At 36.9% G+C, this 24,490-nt stretch overlaps 1 protein-coding gene across 1 annotated transcript; it reads left to right on the forward strand.

Moving 5' to 3' along the window:
* Positions 1 to 1,736: 1,736 nt before the first annotated feature.
* LOC137824203 (putative FBD-associated F-box protein At5g56440) lies at positions 1,737 to 24,490 on the forward strand. The gene is made up of 4 exons (XM_068629725.1): positions 1,737 to 2,797; positions 19,855 to 19,998; positions 20,075 to 20,369; positions 24,028 to 24,490. Exons 1-3 carry the CDS (start codon positions 2,000 to 2,002, stop codon positions 20,351 to 20,353), a joined length of 1,221 nt encoding a protein of 406 aa, XP_068485826.1. The 5' UTR covers positions 1,737 to 1,999; the 3' UTR covers positions 20,354 to 20,369; positions 24,028 to 24,490.

The following is a 24,490-nucleotide window of genomic DNA, read 5'->3' on the forward strand; positions in this document are numbered from 1 at the left end:
TGTTATTGCTAACTTTTATTGCTTGCAGATAGATTTTAAACCCTGATCAACTGATTTTACTATTGGATTCGTTGGGAGACGACTTGGGAACATTTGTCCACAATTATACTATCATCTCTCTAGTGTTAGACAAGTCTACGCTAGAATCATATTAATTTGACAGCAAAACGACAGCAATCACTCATACACAACAAACATCCAACAAACTTTAACTTATTGTTTTCTATTTAATGAATCTTATAATTGAGATTTCAATTGTTCCTTGTGATTCAATATTCATCCTTAGAGACAAATTATAGACAAATTATTACTTTTGACATGTTATATTTATCATAAAATAGTCATCAATAAATTTAACTTAAAGAGAAATAATTATGTCTAATCTCTTGACATTGACTCATGAAATGACCAAGGTGTTCCATCGTTGATTTGTCATTTTTGCTTGAAAATATGGCAAAGTATGGAATTTATAACCTCATAACGAATGAACGACTTGTTTACTCATTCAGGATATGACTTCTAATAGATTTACTTGTCTATTAGTTTATTTGGAACTCAATTTTTTTTATATAGCTTATAGTATCATATAATATATATATATACCACAATTGACAATAATCTACTAGAGTTGTATATGACAAGCTGAATCCCTCCAATTGTTATTTGCTCATATTCATATGCCAGTCTTATGTCAACTTCATGATTTAAGTTTTGGTCCCCATAATTAACAAAAAGTTAGTTTGATAACTATGTAGCAGTTGGTGGTCATATATATATATATATATATATATATATTTATTGTGCCATATTAGAATTAAAAGGATTTGGTAGCCTCCCTTATGCTTTGGGCAATGGTTGCTATGCTTGCTTAACGATTCCCTTACATAGAAGAAGATAATTTTTTCGGGGTTGCATTTGTTGGTACTCTTCTGTTATTGCTCTTTGAACATCATTATTTACTATGAGCTTCTTAATGTCCTAAAGTTCTTTGGAAATCTAAGTACATGACATCATGCACTCTTCATTTTGCTTATAAATGTACAAGGGAGTCATTATGGCATCATACTCCCTTTCACCACCAAGCTCATTGATGAGGATAAAGTTTGGTGAAGGTGGAGAAACCAATGTTTTAATGGGAGTGCCAAAAGTAAAATTGTTAATATGCTTTAATCACTTGTCAAAGTTGGGATGAGTTGAAAAAACAATAACTTCTTTGTACTATAGGTCAAATTTGATGTATCATCCGGGTGGAACCATGAATGGGGTAGCTAGTATTTTTTTTTTTAAAGAAAATTAAGACTTCTTTTATGAACTCATGAAAAATTAAGATAAGTAGCATGTAAATCTAGGTAGAAGATGTTAATCTCTTTTATTATGTATCTAAAGATATAAAATTTACTTATCTGAATATTTTCTTTTAATTGTAAATGTTAGAAATTAATTCAATATTGAGAAAATCACAATTGTACTAAGATTTTTTAACCCATCTCAGTAATTGAACTTGATCTTTGACCTTATCATTAAGTAACACTATTATTCAATGAAGTAATATGCGTATAAATTGTTGTAAACTCTAACGCATATTCAAAGCTTCTCCATAAATGCAAGCTGGTGAAATAATAATATAAAGAATATAACATGTTTACGTTTTACAGTAATATTTGACAGCAGAGTAAAAAGTCAGATTATGAGCAAAATTAGTATATCCGTTGTAAGAAAAAAACTGAAAAAGTTTAGAGAAAAAAAGGAAAATAAGAAACGAGTAAGAAAAGGGAAGAAATAGAGGAGAAATAGCAATGAATGAGGGTGACATGTGGTGGTAGAAACCAAAAAAATAGGAATGGGGTAAGGAAAGTTAGAGAAAAAAACAATTGTAACCGCTAGAGTGGCCACTGGAAGTATTAAGTGTGCAGTGCAAAGTGCCAATTCTTATTCAGAAAACAACAATACTAGACAATAGCTGCTTCGCTTGTTCCAATTAACCCCACCACCACGACCCATGGTGGAATCCTCCCAACCACCGTCCAAGCAACGGTCGCTACCCGGCGGGGACGACAGAATTAGTCAGCTCCCCGACGTCCTCCTTCTCCAAATCCTCTCCCTCCTTTCAACCAAACAGGCAGTGGTCACTGGCATTCTCGCGAAGCGGTGGCGCCCACTGTGGCCTGCCGTGTCGGTCCTCGACCTCGACGACGAGTCCTCTCCGGATTCCCGCCACGGTTCCGCGGGCTTTGCGGAGTTCGTGTACTCGGTGCTCCTCCTGCACGACGCGCCGGCAATCGAGCGGTTCCGGCTCCGGTGTGCGAACCCGAACTCCTCCGCGTGCGACATCGCCACGTGGCTATGTCACGTGGCGCGGCGGAGGGTGGAGTGCGTGGAGCTGTCGCTCTCGCTCTCGCGCTATGTGGCGCTTCCGCGTCGCCTCTTCAACTGCGACACGGTTTCGGCCATGAAGCTCAACGGCGTGTTCCTCAACGCGCTCGCCTCGTTCTCCGTGCGCTTGCCTCTGCTGAGGGCTTTGCACGTGGGGGATAGGGTTCTGTTCGGGTGCCACGATTACCTGGTGAAGCTTCTCTCTGGATGCCCTGCGCTGGAAGACTTGGTGCTGGAATCCACCTACAACGATGCCTGCGGAGGTGTCGTTTGTGCCGAGGGCAATTTCGAGCTTAGTTTGAAACACTTGTCGCGTGCCAAAATTGGGTTTTCTTGGAAGGAGAGGTGCCTCAAGTCCATGCTTCTCATTTTCCAAGCGCTCTCTCACGTTAGGTGCCTCTCCCTTTCTCCCTGTACAGTGGCGGTACGACGCTTCTCCACCCTACCCTTAGTTAAATACTATACATCATGTGTATATTTGTTTGTTTTTGGTTCAATTTGTTTCTTAAACTCACGGTTCATTCTGAGTTTAATTGTTTCTTGCATAAGAGAACATGATGTTGCATTGAATTTGGTGTTTATATGGGATGTATTGTGGAGATTATGAACGAGTTATTGCTACTCTGAGAAAATAGATATAGGTGGCAATTAGCGTTGTTTTTTTCAATATTTGTTGCCCAAAATAACATGGTGTTGCACTGAATTGGTATATTGTTTTGGATGTGGTAGTGGAATGGGATTTTCGTAGTGGTTAATAGTGGAAATAAAAAGGACTTACGTTAGACAAGCAAAACACATGAACTGGGAGGGAGAAAGATCCCAAGGAGGGGGATATGTGCACAGACAATTGTTTTGAAGAGCTGCAGATGACTGCGACGCCTCATCAATAGAAGGATAAGATGTATAGGTTAAAAAGCGACTGAGTTGTATGTAATACGGATTCTGGGGTTGAAAATGAAACAGAGCTAGGGCAAACACGGGTTGAAGTTATGTAAAACAGTGTTACAGACCTAAAGTTAGTTTCAATGAAGCAACTGTTTTCATGTGGCGCTCCTTCTAATTCTTAAATTAGTTTTAGGGTACCTAACTTAAGTCCCAAAGTTGGTGCTGTTGAAGAAAAAGTTGGGTTTCAATATTATTACAACAGGAAATTTGGCTCCCTATACAATCATTGGATATAGCCTGCTATTGAGGTGCTCTGTGTCTCAATAGTGAAGTCGAAAAGAACCTTGGGAGAACCACACCTCAAAAGGTAACTAATGCAGTTGTTGAGTGTCATAAGTCTACCCCACACCAGAATCCCATACTTCTGATGTGAGACTCAAGTCCCGTGCATGTATTACAATTGGATCCAAACTACAAATCAATCGTAACAAATGTTCTCTACCAATTGTGGAGTTGCTAATAGTGCCTTCCCTTCTTTGTGATGCAACCGGGGCCACCATACAAAAATACTGAACTTCATTAATGTATTTGTTTTGTATGAGGCAGTTATTATAGAATAATTTGTTATTTGGTATGAGTGAAGGTTTCAGAGTAATCTAGTATTATAATTGTTAAGTTTGCTAGACCAGTTAGCTTGTTAGGAAGGTTGTTGCTTCTTATATCATACAGGCATACAGCTAAGCTTGTGCTGCAAGCATTCTGCTTTTATAAATACTGTGCAGCACTTATTCAATCAAGTGGAATACATTTCATTTAGAAAAAGATATTGCAGATTACCCTCTCTTTCAGTTTTCTCACACTAAATCCTAACATGGTATCTGTTAAATGTATTTTCAATATATGGGCGTAGGCCCATCTCTATGTAATATACTGTACAATCTACACATAATATGTTCATTGGTTGTGCTCAAACACAAGGATTCATTTTATGGCTGTGCTCAAGCACAAGGATTCATCCTTATGAATATTCATCTTATGTTCTTGCATGGTATCTAGAGCCTAGTGAATCCTTGCCCTCTTGGTGAACCCCTTGTGTTTCTATCTAATTCCCGGCCTTCTCCTCACCGTGCCTCTCTTTCCCGAGATTTTGGCCACTGTCTTTACCGTCCGTGACTGCCTCTCTGACTGGTGGTCTCATTGCCTGAGTCGCCTTGCCCAGGCGACCACAACGTTGTTGGAGTCATAGTCATCGTAGCTCTGACGTGTTTGCACATGCACACGTGTTTGCACAACTTCTCTCTTTACCAACCACCAACAGTCATTCATGGCAATGTGTTTGTCCACCTTTTTGGTGGTTCGTACCAACGCCAAACTTGCCCTAACCTCCTCTCTTTGATTTGGTACCGCATTCTTGGTTGAATTGTTTGAAGGTTCCCCTCTCTTTGGGGGTGGTTTTTTTCTCTCTTGTAGGAACTTCTCTCTCTCCTACCATTGTTTTCACTCTCTTTCACAAGCCCATGACTTCTACTAGTTCTAGGTTTGATTCCTCAATCTTCACTTACTATGTCAATGTCCCACTCTCCATTGACAAGTTAGATGACACGAGTTATGAGACTTGGGCCTTTGATATCAAGCTAGGCTTGAGGGACAAGATTTTATTGATCATCTCACCTAGACAACAACCTCAATTGATTCAAAAGATCATCCTCGATGGTCCAAAGTTGATGTCCAAGTCTGTTGTGTTCTTAAGTCAACTATTCATCCTTCCCCCTAGGGTTTAGGAGCAAGCCTAGTTACTATGCACAAATGATACTTAATACCTCTATGTGTGTTTGCCATAATCTTCTAACTATCATCGCCCTAGATGCCTTGATAGCCCCATGACTGAATACTTGGGAAAGGTTCATGGTCTTCTACACGACATCAATGAATTATTGCCTCTTGCTGCCACTCCTACCTAGGAAATCGAGCAATGCCAAACCATTGTTATGTTGATGGCGTTGTATGGGATTCCTAAAGAGTATTCTTCAATTCATGATTAGATTTTGGAGTCTTTGACTGTGTGCACATTGAACTTTGCAAGGGCCACCTTGTTGTGTGTATCATGCAAGTTATCACTTAACATTCCTACTTCTGTCGTGATTCCTCTGCCTTAGTATCTTAGTGTGATGGCCACAATTTCTCTTGCAAACCAGGTAGAGGTTTTCCCTGGTGTGATCATTGTCACAAACTTGGTCACACCATCGACCAATGTTATGCCTTATATGGTTTCCCTGTTCGGTTGGTTACTATTGCTCAAGCTGCCCTTGTTCAACCTGATTCTGGTGCCCCTTCATCTAATAGTTTTGAACCTTCGACTTTCTTACATGACTTCTTAAAATGTTATGAGAAATGTTAGGCCTTGAGTTCCACTACTTCTGTTGTGTACACAAACACCTCATTTGCTGGTGTCACTCACTCTACCTCTCGGTCCTTTAGTCCTTGACTTTGGTGCCACCAATCATATATCTGGTAATATGTCTCTTTTCTTGTCTCTTTCCACTTCTTGTCTTTTACCCTCTGTCATTATGGTCAATGGCTCTTGTGCCCTCTATTGTGGTGTTGGTATTGTCCATCTTCTTCCTTTTCTCTCCCTTGACAATCTCCTCTATGTCCTTGGATGTTCATTTAATTTATTATCCCTTAATCATCTCACTCAATTGTCTTCTTTCTTTTACAAAGATTTTGTTTTCTTACAAGGCCAAAGTTCAAGATGGAGGATTGACACCACATGTGAGTCTCATGATCATGGCCTTTATATACTACGAACATATGCTCATGCTGGCTTGATGGTAGATTCACTTTCTGTCATCCTTGCAAAATTAGGTCATCCTGGCCTTATCAAACTTTAACACCTTGTACCACGTCTGTGCAATTGTTTACTTTGTTGTGAGTCATGTCAATTCAGAAAACATAGTCGTAGTTCATTTCCTAAAGGTGTGATATGAGTTGGATAGACACTTAACAAGAAACAACACTTTAAGGAGGCTTAAGGACAAATCAATGGAGGACAATGCCATCCAAATGAAGAGCCAAACTCATATACATCATGAGTGCCATGTCCTTATCACAAACACTTGGCGGAATTGAAAGGAAAGCAAGAACACAAATAGAAGCACAATTGAAATGTGTAAACTGACAAACTGGACAGAATTGAATCAAGAAATGAATCTACCGATTGAAATCATCAAAGGAACAAGATAAACCGAATAGAAACTTAAAACAGCACCTAGAACAAGAATAAACGGTAGAAATTGAAGAACAAGCTAAACTACCGATTGGAAATGAAAATGGAGATGAAAGAAGATGAAACTTAAGTGATTGAAGACCGCTGGAATGGAATTTGGAGTTGCTCACGCCACTTGGTGATGTAGTTCCAAGATGAGTGAAGGAAGCCGCCACTTGAAGCTCTCCAAAACCTCACAAGATGAGACTAAGCTAAGAGATCAAAATCTCACACAATTCTCTCCCCAAAAGAGTAGAGTTTCTCTATATCAATTATCCAATCTGAATTTACAAGAGCCCAACCTCTCTATTTATAATAGAAGAGGGCTGAAATGAAACACAAATGAAACTCAAAGTTCCCTCCAAATTCAAATGCAAATTGGTGCCACCTAGTCATGAAGTAAGTGTGACCCACTTCTTATTTTCAGCACCTCCTAAAATGCGTCTACACCCCCCTTAACTATTCACACCTCCTACAACTATACAAAATTAATTCAAATGATGCTCTTTTATTTAATGCGTGGCCTTGGGCTTCTTGGGCTTTGGCCTTCTTGGGCTTGGGCCTCATCTTTTGAAAAGACTAATAAGAAGAACTTTAAATGATTTGACCCTTGTCCATTCTTTGCTTTAGTTCACTTAGATATTTGTGGACCGATTCCTGATAGGTCTACTTTAAGATTGCAATATTTTGTAATCAATTAATGATTATTCTCGATGAAGTTGATTATTTTCAATGAAAAATTGTTTTGAGTTGTTTTCCATATTTCAATCTTTTTATAATAGTTAAAAATCATTTTGGTGTTTCTAATTGTACTTTTTGCAATGATAATGCTCGTGAGTACCTTTTCCATCCCTTTCAGACTTTCATGTCCTCCCATGGTATTCTTCACCTGACATTCCTATGCATATACCTCTCAACAAAATGGGGTGGCAAACTATAACAATCATCACTTTATTCAAACAACTCAAACTCTTTTACTTCACGATCATGTTCCTCAACACTTTTGGGGTGATGTTGTTCTCACCTCTTGTTATCTCATCAATTACATGCATTCTTCTGTCCTTAACAACCAATTTCCTCTTGCTATTTTGTTCCCTCATCAACCTCTCCTCCCATTAACTCCTGAGTCTTGGGATCTACCTATTTTTTTCATAATCTTAGTCTTGGACTTGATAAACTGCCATATGGGTCTCACAAGTGTGTCTTCTTAGGTTACCCTAGATCTCAAAAAGGGTATTAATGTTTCTCAACCCCCTTTTATGCTATTTGATCTTCGTTGATATCACCTTCTTTGAGTCTTCTCTTTACTTTGAGTTTAAGTCTGTACCTTCTAGAAGGCTATCTTAGGCCCTACAATCATGCCTTGTCTTTGATACCATCGACATCTTTGATTACTCTCGATGCCACCACCTGTGCCACCTTTTCAGGTTTGTCATTGCTGACAACATTTATGTCTTCCATTGTGCCAACTTCTAAATGTACTCTGATGCCACCTCTTTCATCCCTTCTTGCCCCGCCTCTTATGTATGACTTCCCTATTGCACTTCATAAATGTACACATTCCACCTGTAATCATTCCTCTTGCATTTCATGCTTGATGTTGTTTGTTCTTCAGAATAGTGGTACCTAGGATCTTGTTCCTTTGCCTGTTGGGAAATATGTTGTTGGTTGTCGATGGGTCTTTATAGTCAAGTTGACACTGATAACAATATTGATCAACTTAAAGGTCATTGGTTGCCAAAGGTTATACTTAAATCTTTGGGATAGATTATGGTGACGCCTTTACTCTAGTCACTGAGATGACCTTTGTCAAATTAGTTTTAGTTGTGACTGCTCTTAAACATTGGCCCTTCTATTAGTTGGATGTCAAAATGACTTCCACCATGGTGATTTGATGGAGAAAATTTATGTGTAGCAACCTCCTAGCTTTGTTGCTTAGGGGGAATATTCCCGCTTGATATAAAAAAGTTTCCCAAGGCATGGTTTGATAGATTCAGTGTAGTAGTTTAATAGTCTGGTATGAGATGGAATGAGGTTGACCATTCTTGTGTTTTTGTCATTTTGGGGTTTGGGTTATCCATTTGGTTGTGTGGATGGCACTGTTCTGATAATAAGTAGCAATTATCATGGCATTTTACGGATAAAACAACACCTTTGTCATAATTTTTCAGGCTAAAGACTTTAGTAAACTTCGATACTTATTGGGAATTGAGGTAGCACAATGGAATTATGATTTCTTGGAAGAAGTATGTTTTGGATATTTTAGGGGAGATTGGGTTAATGAATTCCAAGCCCCTTGACACACCTATGGTTCCTAGTGTTAAACTTCTACCAAGACAAGGGGAGCGACTTTCAAATCTCGAGAGATATATGAGATTGGTTGGAAAATCGAATTATCTCATAGTCACTTGCCCTTACATCTCTTTTGCCTTTAGTGTGGTATTCAGTTTCTAAATTCTCCATGTGTAAGACAATGGAAAGCTGTTCGCATTCTAAAGTACATGAAAGTAGCTACTGTAAAATGTTTGTTATATGGACATAATAATCATACTTGGGTTGTAGGATACTTAGATGTAGATTGGGCTGACTCTAACTTGTAGGAGATTCACTTTTAGATATTATGTCTTTATTGGTGACATCTTGATATCTTAGAAAAAAAAAACAAAAAGTAGTGGCAAGATTTAGTGAAGAAGCAAAGCATAGAGATATGACTTCTCCCACTTGTGAACTTATTTGGCTCAAACAACTTCTTAAAGAACTGTTATTTGGAGAGGTTACACAAATGTCTCTCATTTGTGATAATAAAGCTGCTTTTCATATTGCCTCAAATCTAGTATTTCACAAGAGGGTCAAATGTATTGAGATAGATTGTCACTTTTTTCGTGAAAAGATTGTATCTAGAGACATTACTATTCAGTTTGTTAATTCCAATGGTAAGTTGGTAAATGTCTTCACCAAATCATTGCGGGATCCTAGAATTGATTACATTTGTAAGAAACTTGGTGCATATGATTTATATGCACCAATTTGAGTGGGAGTGTTAAATGTATTTTCAATATATGGCCTAGGCCCATCTCTATATAATATATTGTACAGTATAATGTGTTCGTTGGTTGTGTTCAAACACACAAGGATTCAATCATACGAATATCCATCTTATCTTCTTACAATGTCATAGAGCTTCTTTCAATCCTCACCAATCATCATGGATTATACAAAATTAATTCCCTTCTCTTTATCTCACCATATGATTCTCTGCAAAATTTCAATCTCTGCAACCTCACCAATTACCTTCTCTCACCACACTCTATTCCTGTCATTTTCCACTGGAAAAACATCTTGTAGTGACTACAACAAATTGACCCAGTAATTAGAGGGCATGAACTTCAACTTTCTAATTCAATCTTAGCTTGCATTGCTGGAAATTTTCACTCCTACCAGGCTTGTTTGGAATGAAATTCATAGCCATTTTCATGTGCTCATGCATGCAAATTCCACTCAGTTCTACTTAAGAGATTCAAATGATTAAGTAATGAGCAAGTTTGTCTAAGAATTCTTGTGCACAAACCCCTGGTAGGACTCATTGTTGGCCATTTGCAATAATTTTGAGGCTATTTCAGTTGGCCTCTCTCTACCCTCTCAATGACTGAAATGGAGTGACTTCTCTTTGTGCTAGACCCATGATTTAAAATGAACATTTGGATGGTTAATGTTGCACATTTTGATGTTCAACCTTCATCCTTTGTTCAGCCATGTTTTTACCCTGCACCATCTCATTCTGGTGTTCAGCTGTTAGTGGCTAACCTGTCAACAAATGCCTATCACCTCCCTCTGGTTGATCCTAATAATAGTAGTTAATTTTGAGGAGTGGTGGTGGTAACTTGTAATGGAAGAGCTCGTGGCTGAGGTGGATGACACTTTGGTGGTTGTAGCTCAATCCAATGTCAGATGTGCCACAAAGCAGGTCACGGTGCTACTATGTTTTCACTGGCTTTACCTTTCTAAATGTTATGATGAGCTCAACACATGTGCTGGTAGTATGTTCAACCGCTGCCTCCTTTGCTACTCTCATGGCGTCATCAATTTATGCCAATATTCCTCATTGCGAAGCTGCCACATCAAATCATATTCATCCTTGTGCCAACACACAGGCTCCTATGGTTAAATCCATCCCTTCCTCTTCTGCACAGATGCCTCATGCCTTACTTACTGATTTTGTGACAAATTCCTCTTGGCCTGGCACTTGAACTTGGGTCCCATGCACCATGTTATTTTAGATCCATGGAGCCTTCTGCACAATACCTCTGAGTGACACATTAAATTCTGTTGGGAAAGGTTTTCCCTTTTTACCAATTGATTCGACATCATTTCAATCTTCCCTACAATCCTACACTTCACTCTCTAAAAAAGTAACATTTGGTTCCTAACATAACTAAAAGTCTGATCATTGTCACAAAATTTGCTCAAGATGGTCATGTATTCCTTTGAGTTTCTCCCTTTCACTGCCTACTTAAATTTTGAGGATGAACTGCATGAATTCTGAAATCTTGTCCTTTGAAGAGCTGCTGCCCCCAGTCCCAATTTGCCATTCTCTCCTTATCATTTTTTGCTATATAATAATACAGCTTCCCCTATTTGTTCTAGCTGTCAGTCAGTTGTCCTTGCACTCACTACACCGGACATCACTAGCTCATTAGTAAACACTGTACCTGTACCATATGCCATTGCAGATATCCTCATCATGAGTTCTTTGAAAAATCTTCAACTGTGTAAAATTTCATTACCAAATAAAAGTGACGGATCTCTGTACATGTTTAGGTTAAGCTCTTTGCATTCCCTCTTTATGGAAGATATGGTCATTGATGTTTGGGGACCAGCCGTAGTTGAATCATCAGTGATTCTTGTTACTTCTTGACCATTGTTGGTTCTCATACAAGGTTCACATGGTTGTATCCTATATGGCTATACATCAGATGCACTTTTCGAACAGTTTAAGTTTATGGCAGAGCTGCAAAATGGGAAATCTCTGAAGTCAGTTCAAATTGATCAGGGGCAAGTGGAGAGTTCAGAAACTTCACCTCTTGGCTTTCTCGGCTGGGTATCTCCTGTAGACTTGTCTCCATACCCATCATCAGAATGGTCAATTGAAACAGATTTCACACTTTTAATGCCCAACTACCACGTATGTTTTAGGATTATGCTGTCCCAGCTGTCACCTTCTTATCAAACAACTTCTTGCAGCATCTTGGACAATCAAATTCCATAGAATGCTCAAAGCTTAGATTCCAGATTTCAAGTCACTAGTGCTTGTTATCATTTCTTCTCGTCTTTTCAACTCCTTCAAATTTGAATTCATATGAAAGGAATGCATATTTATTAGCTACTTCTTGGTTCATAAAGGCTACAAGTACACGTGTATTGACCATGAAGGAAGGATTTTATTTTCCCAAGATTGTTGTTGTTTGTCAAGGATTTGTCTGAGATATTACTGCTAGCATAGGAATCTTCTTGCCTAAAAATGTGTAATTTTTTCCAATTTATATTGTAGAAATACAAAATGACAGGAAATCTGGAATCTGCCTATTAATTGTATTAATAGGGATTCTAGTATAGAGCCAAATTAGGACATAGGAATTAGAATAATACCTTCGTTATTTGTTGTAAATGGTAAATCTTCCCATCCGTAGAGAATTTTGTACTATTTATTGAGATGAATAGAATCAGGAATGCACAAGCGATTCGCTCAAATATTATTCTAATATGGTATTAGAGTCTCCTTTTGGCATAAATGAGTTCTCAATTTCTTTGTTCTTGGCCATGCTATTTTCTATGTATTTTAGTCATCTTTGAGCTCTTGGACCTCAGTTCTTCATCCTTCGAGGTTCTTTTTTTGTTCTCTGTAAAGGTTATTTGATTTCCCATTTTTTTTTTGTGGCAATTAATAATTTGATTGTTCATTTTAAAGGGAAAACTGTGCTTCTTGAGAGTTATAGTTTAAAGTTGTTTGTGAAAGGGAATGAATGTGGGGTCATTGATGGGCGGTATGAATTGGTAAGCGAATAATTTTGGTGTTCATATCGCACTATGAATTGCATGAATCAGATTATTGCAAGAATCATGATTTGGGGAAGAATTGCACAATTTTTTGTTCTTCTCTTGGCTGTGTAGGCATCTAGTGGGTCAGAAAAAATAGATGTTCCAAATTACAACCAGAATTGGCCTAACCCTAAATTACAACTTACTGTATTTCTTTTAAAACTTTAGCATGTTAGGGTGATTAGGGGTTCAACTTGAAGCATTTGATCTTGCTAGCTCAAATCAAATTGCCACGAACTTGATTCCAAGGAAGCACCACCTGAAATTGGATCTAGAAATGGTAGGTATGGAAAGAATTTGGTGTATGAAAAGATGGTTAAATGTCATCCCTGAACTGATACATATCCAAGAGGCCAATCCAACTCTCGTACATGGATCAGATGAAAAATTCTAATATTCCAGGTTATGATTTTTCAGCCTCTCAAAATGAAACAGTAATCCCAGTAGTTAAGGATAATCATGACCTCTCTATTGAATAAATCAAGGTATTGGAGAAGAATAAATCATGTTTGTCAATTATTTGAAGAAAAAACTCTCTTCGTTCTGAATGGGTTTATTCAGTAAAATATAAAGTAAATTTGTCAATTTAGAGGTATAGTGCAAGTCCGGTTGCTAAGTGTTAGATATTATTAGATATAATTAGATATTATTTGATATTATGAGATATTATAGATATGGTTAGATATCTCATATTTATGTAATGGGCTTAGCCCATATGTTTCTTTTTCCTATATAAACATAACCCTATGTGTTCAATATACACAAGGGATTTACCCTATTCTTTCTTTTCCTTTAATATGGTATCTAGAGCATAAGGTTAGGGTTTAAGGTTCAATTCACTAGAATTTTCTAGCCACCACCCCCACTGCTTCGCCGGACCTTCGCCGGACCTTCACCGGAACTTCGCCGGACCTTTGCCGGAGCCGCCGTCGGAATCGCTGTCGGAGCCTTCATCTTTGTTGCTCCCGCCAATTAACCGGTGACTGGATTTGTCCTTATTTTTTATGGCTTCTTCCGCTTCCGCTGCCACTATGGCTTCTTCTTCAGTCATTATGCCGGATTCATCTATTTATACTAATTACGTCAATGTTCATCTTTCCATTGACAAATTGGATGGAACCAATTATGACACTTGGGCATCAGATATTAAATTATGGCTTAAGAGTCAAGGTTATGTTGATCATCTTACTCATCCTACTCTTGCTGAAAATGAGGTTGTTCGTTGGTCGAAAATTGATGCTCAATTATGCATTGTTATCAAATCGACCATTCACTCATCTTTAAAACAAATTTTTCGTACCTATGAGACATGTTCAAAAGTTTGGGAACAAGCAAAATTATTATACACCAATGATACTCAACGTCTTTATGGTGTGTGTCAAAATCTTCTCACAATTGTTGCTCCCAAACGTCTTGATGGTACAATGGCAGAATATCTAGGTAAACTTCATGCTCTTCTTCATGATTTTAATGAGTTATTACCTCCTGCCTCTACTCCTTCTCAAGAACTAGAACAAAGATCCAAGTTCTTTATGTTATTGGGTTTACATGGTCTTCCTGATGATTATTCTCACGTTCGTGATCAAATTTTGGGATCTCCTATTGTGCCCAATTTTACTTCCACTTGTTCTACCCTTTTGCGCGTGCCAGGTAAACACACCGCTGATATAACGTCTCATGTTGATGACTCTTCTGCTTTAGTATCTCAGCATAATGATCGTACTCGCCCTCACAAGCCGGGCAAAGGGCGTCACAAGTGTGACCATTGTGGCAAACTTGGCCACAAAATTGACAGATGTTATGCCTTACATGGTCATCCTCCTAGATCTGTTGCGGTTGCTCAAATTGCCCCTGTGCAACCTTCTACCATGGACCATACTTCAATTGATACCCCAAGCCAGCCTGCTATTTTCAATGAATTTCTTAAATGGTATGAGGATCGTCAGAACCCTAGTTCCACGGCTTCTGTTGCACATTCAGGTACATCTTTTGTTGGCCTCACTCACTCCACTTCCCATGGCCCTTGGGTTCTAGATTCAGGTGCCACTGATCACATTACTGGTAATAAATCTTTTTTCTCTTCCCTATCTACTACGGGTTATTTACCTTCAGTTACCATGGCCAATGGATATAGGGTACCATCACATGGTGTTGGTACTATTAATCTTTTTTCATCTTTATCTATTGATAATGTTCTTTATGTCCCTGGGTCTCCATTTAACTTATTATCCATTAGTCGTCTCACTCGTTCCCTTGACTGTGTTATTTCTTTTACCAAAGATTCTGTTACTTTACAGGACCGGAGTTCGGGACGGATGATTGGCACCGGATGTGAGTCTCATGGACTTTATCAACTATAGATCTCTGCACATGTTGGCGCAATTATGGATTCTCCATCTCTCATTCATGCTCGGTTGGGTCATCCTAGTCTTGCCAAGATGCAACAGCTTGTTCCAAGTTTGTCTAATGTGTCTACTTTATCGTGTGAGTCGTGTCAGTTAGGGAAACACATTCGTAGTTCTTTTCCTCGTAGTGTCTCACAACGTGCTTCATCTCCTTTTGCCTTAGTTCACTCTGACATTTGGGGACCAAGTCGTATTAAGTCTAATTTAGGATTTCAGTATTTTGTTACTTTTATTGATGATTATTCAAGATGTACTTGGGTATTTTTAATGAAAAACCGTTCTGAGTTGTTTTTCTATATTTCAAATATTTTACAATGAAATTAAAAATCAATTTGGAATTTCCATCCGAATTTTGCGCAGTGATAATGGACGTGAGTATCTTTCTCATTCTTTTAAAAATTTTATGGCTTCTCATGGTATTCTTCATCAAACTTCATGTGCTTATACACCTCAACAAAATGGGGTAGCTGAGCGCAAGAATAGACATCTTGTTGAAACAACTCGTACTATTTTAATCCATGGTGATGTTCCTCAACGTTTTTGGGGTGATGCTGTTCTTAGTGCCTGTTATCTCATTAATCGCATGCCATCTTCAGTTTTAGATAACAAAATTCCTCATTCTATTTTATTTCCACATGACCCTCTCCACTCTTTACCTCCCAAAGTTTTTGGGTCCACATGTTTTGTTCATAATTTTAGTCCTGGTCTTGATAAATTATCTCCTAAGTCACACAAATGTGTCTTTTTAGGGTTCACTAGATCACAAAAAGGATATAAATGTTTCTCACCGTCTTTAAACCGTTATTTTATTTCAGTAGACGTCACCTTCAGTGAATCTTCCCTTTACTTTAAGTCTTGTCCTTCTCCTTCAATTTCTTCATCTAATCAAGTTAATATTCCTCTTGTTGTGCCTAGTGCACCTAACAATTCACCACCGCCGCCAACTCTTCAGGTGTATAGTTGTCGTCAACCGTCTCATCGTCCATCAGCAGACTCTATTCTGGTGCCAACACCTCATCCCCCTCCGGCTCCTATAGTTGAACCTCCGACTGTTGAACCTGATCTTCCTATTGCTATCCGTAAAGGTATACGTTCTACTCGTAATCCCTCTCCACGTTATACTGCTTTGAGTTACCATAGACTATCTCAACCCTTTTATACCTGCCTTTCGTCTATTTCTTCTGTATCCATTCCAAAATCTGTAGGTGATGCCTTAGCCCATCCTGGTTGGCGTCAGGCCATGCTTGATGAAATGAATGCGCTTCAGAATAATGGAACTTGGGAACTTGTTCCTTTACCATCTAGGAAATCTGTTGTTGGTTGCAGGTGGATTTTTGCTATCAAAGTTGGTCCTGATGGTACTATTGATCGTCTCAAAGCTCGTCTTGTGGCTAAGGGTTATACCCAAATTTTTGGTTTAGACTATGGTGATACTTTTTCTCCAGTAGCAAAGATGGCCTCTGTTCGCTTATTCATAGCTATGACTGCTCTTCAACAATGGCCTCTTTATCAACTGGATGTTAAAAATGCTTTTCTTAATGGGGATTTGCAGGAAGAAATTTATATGGAGCAACCTCCCGGTTTTGTTGCTCAGGGGGAGTCTTCTGGATTGGTATGTCGTCTTCGCAAATCCTTATATGGCCTCAAGCAGTCTCCTAGGGCTTGGTTTGGAAAATTTAGCAATGTTGTTCAACAATTTGGTATGACTCGCAGTGAAGGCGATCATTCAGTTTTTTATCGTCACTCGAGTGCTGTGTGTATCTATCTTGTAGTATATGTTGATGACATTGTTCTCACAGGCAGTGATCACCATGGCATCTCACAAGTCAAACAACACCTTTGTCAACACTTTCAGACCAAAGATCTTGGCAAACTCAGATATTTCTTGGGGATTGAGGTAGCACAATTCAATACTGGTATTGTTATCTCTCAAAGAAAATACGCATTAGATATTTTGGAGGAAATTGGGTTGATGAATTCGAAATCTGTTGATATTCCCATGGATCCCAACGTCAAGCTTCTACCCAATCAGGGGGAGCCTCTTTCAGATCCTGAGAAGTACAGGAGATTAGTTGGAAGATTGAACTATCTCACTGTTACTCGTCCTGATATTTCCTTTGCAGTCAGTGTGGTGAGTCAATTTCTTAATTCTCCATGTGAAGATCATTGGAATGCAGTCATTCGTATAGTGAAGTACATTAAAGGCTCTCCTGGAAAAGGTTTGTTATATGGTCATAATAACCATACTAAAGTCGTTTGTTATTCAGATGCTGATTGGGCAGGATCTCCATCTGATAGAAGGTCAACTTCTGGTTATTGTGTCTCCATTGGTGATAACTTGATCTCTTGGAAGAGCAAGAAACAAAGTGTTGTGGCAAGATCTAGTGCAGAAGCAGAATATAGAGCAATGGCCTCGGCTACTTGTGAGCTTATTTGGCTTAAACGGTTACTTAAAGAATTGCAATTTGGAGAGGTTACTCAAATGACACTGATATGTGATAATCAGGCTGCTCTTCATATTAGCTCAAATCCAGTTTTTCATGAAAGGACAAAACATATTGAGATTGATTGTCATTTCATTCGAGAAAAGATTATATCAGGAGATATCAAGACTGAGTTTGTTAATTCAAATAATCAATTAGCAGATATTTTTACTAAACCCTTACGAGGACCTAGGATTGATTACATTTGTAACAAGCTGGGTACATATGATCTATATGCACCAGCTTGAGGGGGAGTGTTAGATATTATTAGATATTATTAGATATAATTAGATATTATTTGATATTATGAGATATTATAGATATTGTTAGATATCTCATATTTATGTAATGGGCTTAGCCCATATGTTTCTTTTTCCTATATAAACATAACCCTATGTGTTCAATATACACAAGGGATTTACCTATTCTTTCTTTTCCTTTAATACTAAGGTTTTGCATAAACTAATGGTATCTATTGTAAACTTGTGAGTAGTCCTATAGGTTGGAGCTATAACTTGGGTAATGTAGATGATGGTGCAATGACAGATAATAAGATGTATTAGCATTTGTTGCAGATTAGTTTGCCTAATACTAAATTGGACATTGCATTTGTAAGTTTGGTTACTCAGTTTATGCATAACCTAAGAGGTGATCATTTATAGGCAGCTCAAAGAATTTTGCAGTATTTCAAGGGAACTCCTGCAAGAGTAATTTTATTTAAAAGGAATGGTAATGCAACTCTTAAAGCTTATACTGATGCTTATTATGTAGGTTCAGCCATTAACTTGAGAACCAGTACATCATGGTACTGTACTTTCTTGAATGACACCTTGTAATTTGGAGTAGTAAAAGGTGTAATATAGTGGCTTGTTCTATTGTTTAAGATATGGCACAAGGTATTTGTTCTTTGGCTTGTGACTATTTTTGAAGATTTGAATTTTAAATAGGATTGATTTATGAATCTCTACTCTGATAATAAGTCAGCAATTAGCATTACTTAGATTCCAGTTCAACATATGAAGAAACTAATCTCATTGAAGTGGTTAGACATTTTATCGAAGAATAATATCTAAGCTAGGAATGTAGAATGCCTATTCGTGGGCTTGACGGGGTAGTGTTGGAAATTGAATCATTAATATTCAATTAGAATATGTTTAGTGTATATAGGATATGGGGTTATCTAATTTGTCCGTAAATTGTAATGTATTGATTATAATGTAATCCTGATACTTATAATTTGGAGCATACTGTTGGGTGAAACTCGTAATAGGAATGACTTTTAGAAGGACAGGGTTTATAGAACTCAACCCACCAACCTAGAACCAGTCCAAAATGAGTTTATAATGGGTCGGGGCTGATCAGCCCATAGGGCATTTTCGGTTGGAAAACCCAAAATAGTAGAAAATATGTTTATTTTGTATAGAAATATTTATAAGATTCTATGTAACTATTATGTGCTACAAGTTGTGAAGGTAATAAACGAGACTTGGAAGTAGCAATAACAAACAAGATTGTTGTTTTTTGGCTTAATTACCTTTTTAGTCCCTATACTAGGGCCAATAGTCAATTAAGTCCCAAGAATTTTGAAAAGTTCAATATGGTCCCAATTTTTTTAAAGCAATTCAATCTTGTTCCATCGGTTAGATTGCCCTAGTTAAAACAGATTTACCTCAGTGATTGTGCTACTTCACATTGAATTACATGTATTGTTACCACATTGAATTGTTTTAAAAAGTTAGGATCACCACATTGAATTGTTTTAAAAAAATTAGGATCACACTTAACTTTTTCAAAAACGTTGGGACCAAAATAAAATTTAAAAAAGAAATTGGGACGACATTGAACTTTTTAAAATCTGAGGGATGAAATTGATTTTTGGCCCTTAATATAAGGACTAAAAGGGTAAGCCTTTTTTTTTTCTTTTTTATTTAGAAGTTTTCTATTCTTGTTGTCCCATTCTCTTATGTTATTTTGGTGACCATGGCGGACTGATGATGGGACAAGTTGGCCTGTATTGTCACCTGGTAATCTCACTCTGGGCAATTTCAGAAAAATTCTCATACTTTCTTATTGTTCAAAATGGTGCTAAATATTTGTTGACTTTGAGATTGAGATTGAAATTGAAGTAGAAGTTATGCTTTGGTTAGTAAGACAATTCTCTACAAGCCAAAGAAACATAGGAAGACCTTTGCCTTCTATTGTTTTCCTTGCTTTAGTTACTTGTCAGTTTAATTTTGGTTTTAATTTTCTGACTGAATGTAATGATTTCCTGGGTTGGTGTCAGTTTTTTTAAACTCCATTTATTTTTGTTTTTTAAATATTCTTTTCTCGTAACTTTTATATGCAGTGTTTGAAGCATGCTTCTGCCATTGATATTCCGGTGTTTGACAAGTTAATCCAGCTGGAAATTTCATTTGGAAGCTATTCATGGGATTTGTTAGCAAACTTGCTTCAACGTTCCCACAAGCTGGAAGTTCTTATGATTAACAAGGTTTGCTGAGTTGAAAAGTGAATTCTATTTTCTATTTTTTAACTTCTATTTGAGAACATTTGGTGTGTTATTGCAGGAATCACAAAAATATGCAAAGGGACAAGAGTCACGATGGAGCCATCCACTGCTTGTTCCTGAATGCCTTTTACATCTCAAAACGTTTTGCCTAAGAGAATATCAAGGATTGGAAACTGAGCTGGATTTTGTAGGGTATATTATGCAAAATGCTAGAGTGTTAGAGACAATGACTATCTTCTTATCAAGCTCCTTAGGTTCAGAGGAAAAACTCCAAATCCGCAGGCATTTATCTATACTTCAAAGGAACTTTGAAACCTGTCAAATTGTATTCCATTGAATCTTATTCTCAAAAGGTATGTTTTTGCTGGGCCTATATTGGGAAGCTTTGCTCAATTAATTTTCTCTTTTCTCTTAGTTGCTTTCTGTTTTAGTTCTTTGTTTAGGAGGTCCCTTATCCTCCTCCCCCTAGTATACCATAGTAGTATCACTTGAACTTATGTAAGGAAATAAAGAATTATATAATTGATAACAATCACACAACTTATATTCTCATCAGCTTTTTTTGTAACAATCAAACTCTCTAAAATAAGGAAATAAAAATATCTTGAAATGAAAGAAGATTCTAAAAATATTTTTCTTCCAATTACTATGGAGATATTGAGGATATTTTTATCCTAATAATCCTCTATTTACAAAACTCCTGTTCAATTTGGTAAATGAATATCAATCATTCTCAATTTGCCTACAAGATCCTGAAATTTGTCCCTCGGAAGAACCTTAGTGAAAGTGTCCGGTATCTAAAGTTTATCTTTGATGAAGCGCTTGCTAATTTCAACATGTTTGGTCTTGTCATGTACTTATTATCCCATTATAATTGCATAGAAATGTCAAAATTTATTTTAAGGTCATCAATTATGATTTTCATTCATAGTCCTTCATACACACCTTGAGCAAGGGTTCAAAATTCTGCTTCTGCATTAAAATGAGATGCTCTCTCTTGTTTTTTGGTTCTTAAGGTTCTACATCTTAGCTTACCTATTTGTTTGAGGAGATCAAATACATATTTTCTTTGGCAGATGAAAATTTCTTTTTTTTGAATAAACAACCTCTATTCCTAGAAAATACTTGAGTTTTCCCATATCTTTCATATCAAATTGGGCTGTCAATTTTTCCTTTAAAGCCAATTTCCCTATATCATCATCTCCTGCAATAATCATATTATCTTCATAGACTAGCAATATATTGAGTTTACTTGTAATGAAGTGTTTTATGAATGAAGTACGTTCTCCTTGGCTTTGCTTATATCCTAAATAAATCATTGCTTTCATAAGTCTTTCAAACCTTGCTTTTGGAGACGGTTTAAGATCGTATAAGGCCTTTTTTAGGAGACATACCTTATTCCTTCAACTATGAGTTTCAAAACCTAGAGGAATCTTCATGTACACTTCTTCTAAAACATTCTTCACGTACAACTGGTGTATGTCCCAACTAAATTAGTTTTTAGAGAAATAACAACTTAAACTATATTCATTTTTTTTATTAGATTTGTCTTTTCATAGTCAATTCTATAAGTTTGGGTGTATTTCATTGCTACCAATTTGGCTTCAAATTTGTCTATTGTCTCATCTGCTTTATATTTGACTATCAATATCCATTTGCACCCTACAACACTTGTCTCTTGGTTTTGTCAACAATCTCTTATGTTGAGCTTCTTTCTAATTCATTCATCTCTTGTCTCATGGCTCGAGTCCAATGTTCACTTTTCATAGCTTCTTGGACTAGGATATGTTGTTGCATCAATGATAGTAATAAAGCTTCGATGTTTGTTAGGGAGACTGTAAGCACAAACATATTAAGAAATAGGATACTTGAACAAATGAGTGGACTAAAAGACAATGTATTCAACCTACAGTGTTGTACTTTTATTGATGTATATGTAGGATACAAAGAAAAGGAAATTCACTTGTATAAAACCCTAACCCTAAATTTGGGTACACAAAAGAAAAATTAATTAAAAAAGAAAATAAAATTATATTTCAACATTCCCTCTCAAGCTGGAGCATATAGATCATATGCACCAAGCTTAGAACATATAAATTAAATCCTGAGTTGTTCATTAGAGCTAACAAACTCAGTGATTAGATCTTTGGACAACAAATTCTCTCTAACAAAATGACAGTCAATATCGATATGGTTAGTTCTCTCATGAAATGTCGGATTGGAAGCAATATGAAGAGCTGCCTAGTTGTCACAATACAACTTCATCCACTCATTTTCACAAAATTTCAACTCTTGAAGGAGTTGTTTATTCCACACAAGTTCACATGTCATCGATATTTAGCTTTTGCACTAGATCAAGCAATAGCATTTTGTTTTTTACTTTTCCAAAATACAAGGTTCCTTCCAAGGAATACATAGTATCTTGTGGTAGATCTCGTGTGAATGGGACAACCAACCCAATCTGCATCACAATATCCTAAGACTTAAGTACTTTCTTTGTTCTCGTACAATATTTCTTGTCTCGAGTCCCCTTTTCCATATCTAAGAATGTTAATCACAACATTCCAATGATCAATGTGGGAGTTTTGCATAAATTGACTCACAACTCCCACTAGATGACAAAGATGAGGTCTTGTTATAGTAAGATATATGAGTTTTCCAATCAACCTTCTCTATATAAAGTTCACCTTGGTTTCTCATTAACTTCTGATTGGAGTCCATATGACTATTAATGGGCTTGCAATTTTTCATGCCTGTTTCCTCAAAAATATCAAGCATATTTTTTTTGCGAAATGATGACACCTTTTGTTTGTGCCACTTCAATATCAAGAAAATACTCTAGATAGCTCAAATCTTTGATATAAAAGTGATTAAATAAATACTTATTTAATTGAGTAATTTTAATTATATCATTTCCTGTAATAACAATATCATCAACATAAATCATAGGATAAACACACTTTCAAGAAATATGACAGTAAAACACAGAATGATCTGCCTCACTACTACGTGTCAATTCAAAAATCTGCACAATATGAATAAATTTATCAATATCTTGGGAACCATAGAATGTCACGTCCAAGTCATGATTAGTGAATCTTCACTTAATTATCCCAAATTCCAAAATTAGAGTAATTTGACCTTGGTCCTCCACCATCAATGTGATTTAATCTTGACCGTCTCTTCAAAATCATCCAAAGTACTGGCTCCACTGCAGATAATTTTGGCAATCAAACTGTTAGACACCCACCACATTTGGAAAGATCATTAGGACCTAAAGATAGATTTCACCTCAAACAATTGGTCTTATGAGCCAAACGATGGGAGTTTGATCCTTGTTGGAGCTAGGAGTGTGGGTTCATGTGTCGATATTGATGGTTGTGCTTGACGACTTTGTTAGCTATGCGGATTGCCCGTGCACCTTTTTGGTCCACCATACTGCACTGGACAACGACGGTGACAACTGTTTACGTGACAGCAGAAATAGAACTTTCAAACTTAGGAGTTCAGATATTAATTTATTGAGGAAATAAATAATTATTTTATTGATAACAACCACCACACAAATTACATTCTCATCACCTCTTTCTAATAATCAACCTCTTTAAAATAAGGAAATAAAAATATCCTAAAATGAATTGGAAAATTTAAAGATATTGTTTTCCTAACTAATATTGAGGATACTTTTATCCTGATAATCCAACATTATATAAATAGGACCCTTGTGTTAGTATTCGTATCACACCATTACACCTTATTGGTCTAGAATACTGTTGAAGTATTCTTTCTCCTTTTCTCTTCCACATGAACCTTTTAATTCCAACAAATAAACCTTTGTATGTGGAAATTTGCCAATTTATGAAATGAATATACAACAAAGCTGTTTAGAGCTGTAGTAGAAACACTGATTCTATTTAGGCTTGCCTCTGGGTAATACAGTTTGCTTTTCATTTTAATATATTTTAATTGTTAATTAAAATTAACTATCCTGTTCTTATGAATGTTTTTCAGAGCAGGAAGGTTCCAGCAGTTTCAAGTGCAGCAATTTGTAATCATTGAAGTTTGACGTAGCCTATTTTGATTAGAGAGCATTTTTGTTTCAGGGTCTTTCATTTTGTTGTTAGGGATGCTTTACAGTGTATTAGTGTTTTTTTGTTATTGTGAATACTTCTAATTGGTCTAATAAGACTGAAAACTTGGCTGACTAAGGCTCGTTATGGGCTGTAACATGAATACCTGTCCCACCTGGGGAATTCATCCTGACATGTTGCTATGAGGGAAAAATCTATAACCGACTCTTCTTTTGCATACTTCAAAGTTCGGAGCAGCTTTCTCTTGAGAAATTGTGACTGCTCTGCAAGATCTTGTGTAAGTCTATAACAACATTTGTAAGCTGTTTTGTGGTGTTCAGTTTCTGACATTTATTTAATATAGTAATGGCAATGAATATACCTGAATTTTGTTTTTGTTCAAA

This window comes from Phaseolus vulgaris, chromosome 8, assembly GCF_000499845.2.
Source record: "Phaseolus vulgaris cultivar G19833 chromosome 8, P. vulgaris v2.0, whole genome shotgun sequence".
Taxonomy (NCBI): Eukaryota; Viridiplantae; Streptophyta; class Magnoliopsida; order Fabales; family Fabaceae; genus Phaseolus; species Phaseolus vulgaris.

Coding starts and splice junctions, on each gene's coding strand:
- LOC137824203 (XM_068629725.1), top strand. CDS start 2,000: ATGGTGGAATCCTCCCAACCACCGTCCAAGCAACGGTCGCTACCCGGC. Junction 2,798..19,854: donor TTTCTCCCTGTACAGTGGCG/GTACGACGCTTC, acceptor TTTTATATGCAG/TGTTTGAAGCATGCTTCTGC. Junction 19,999..20,074: donor AAGTTCTTATGATTAACAAG/GTTTGCTGAGTT, acceptor GTGTTATTGCAG/GAATCACAAAAATATGCAAA.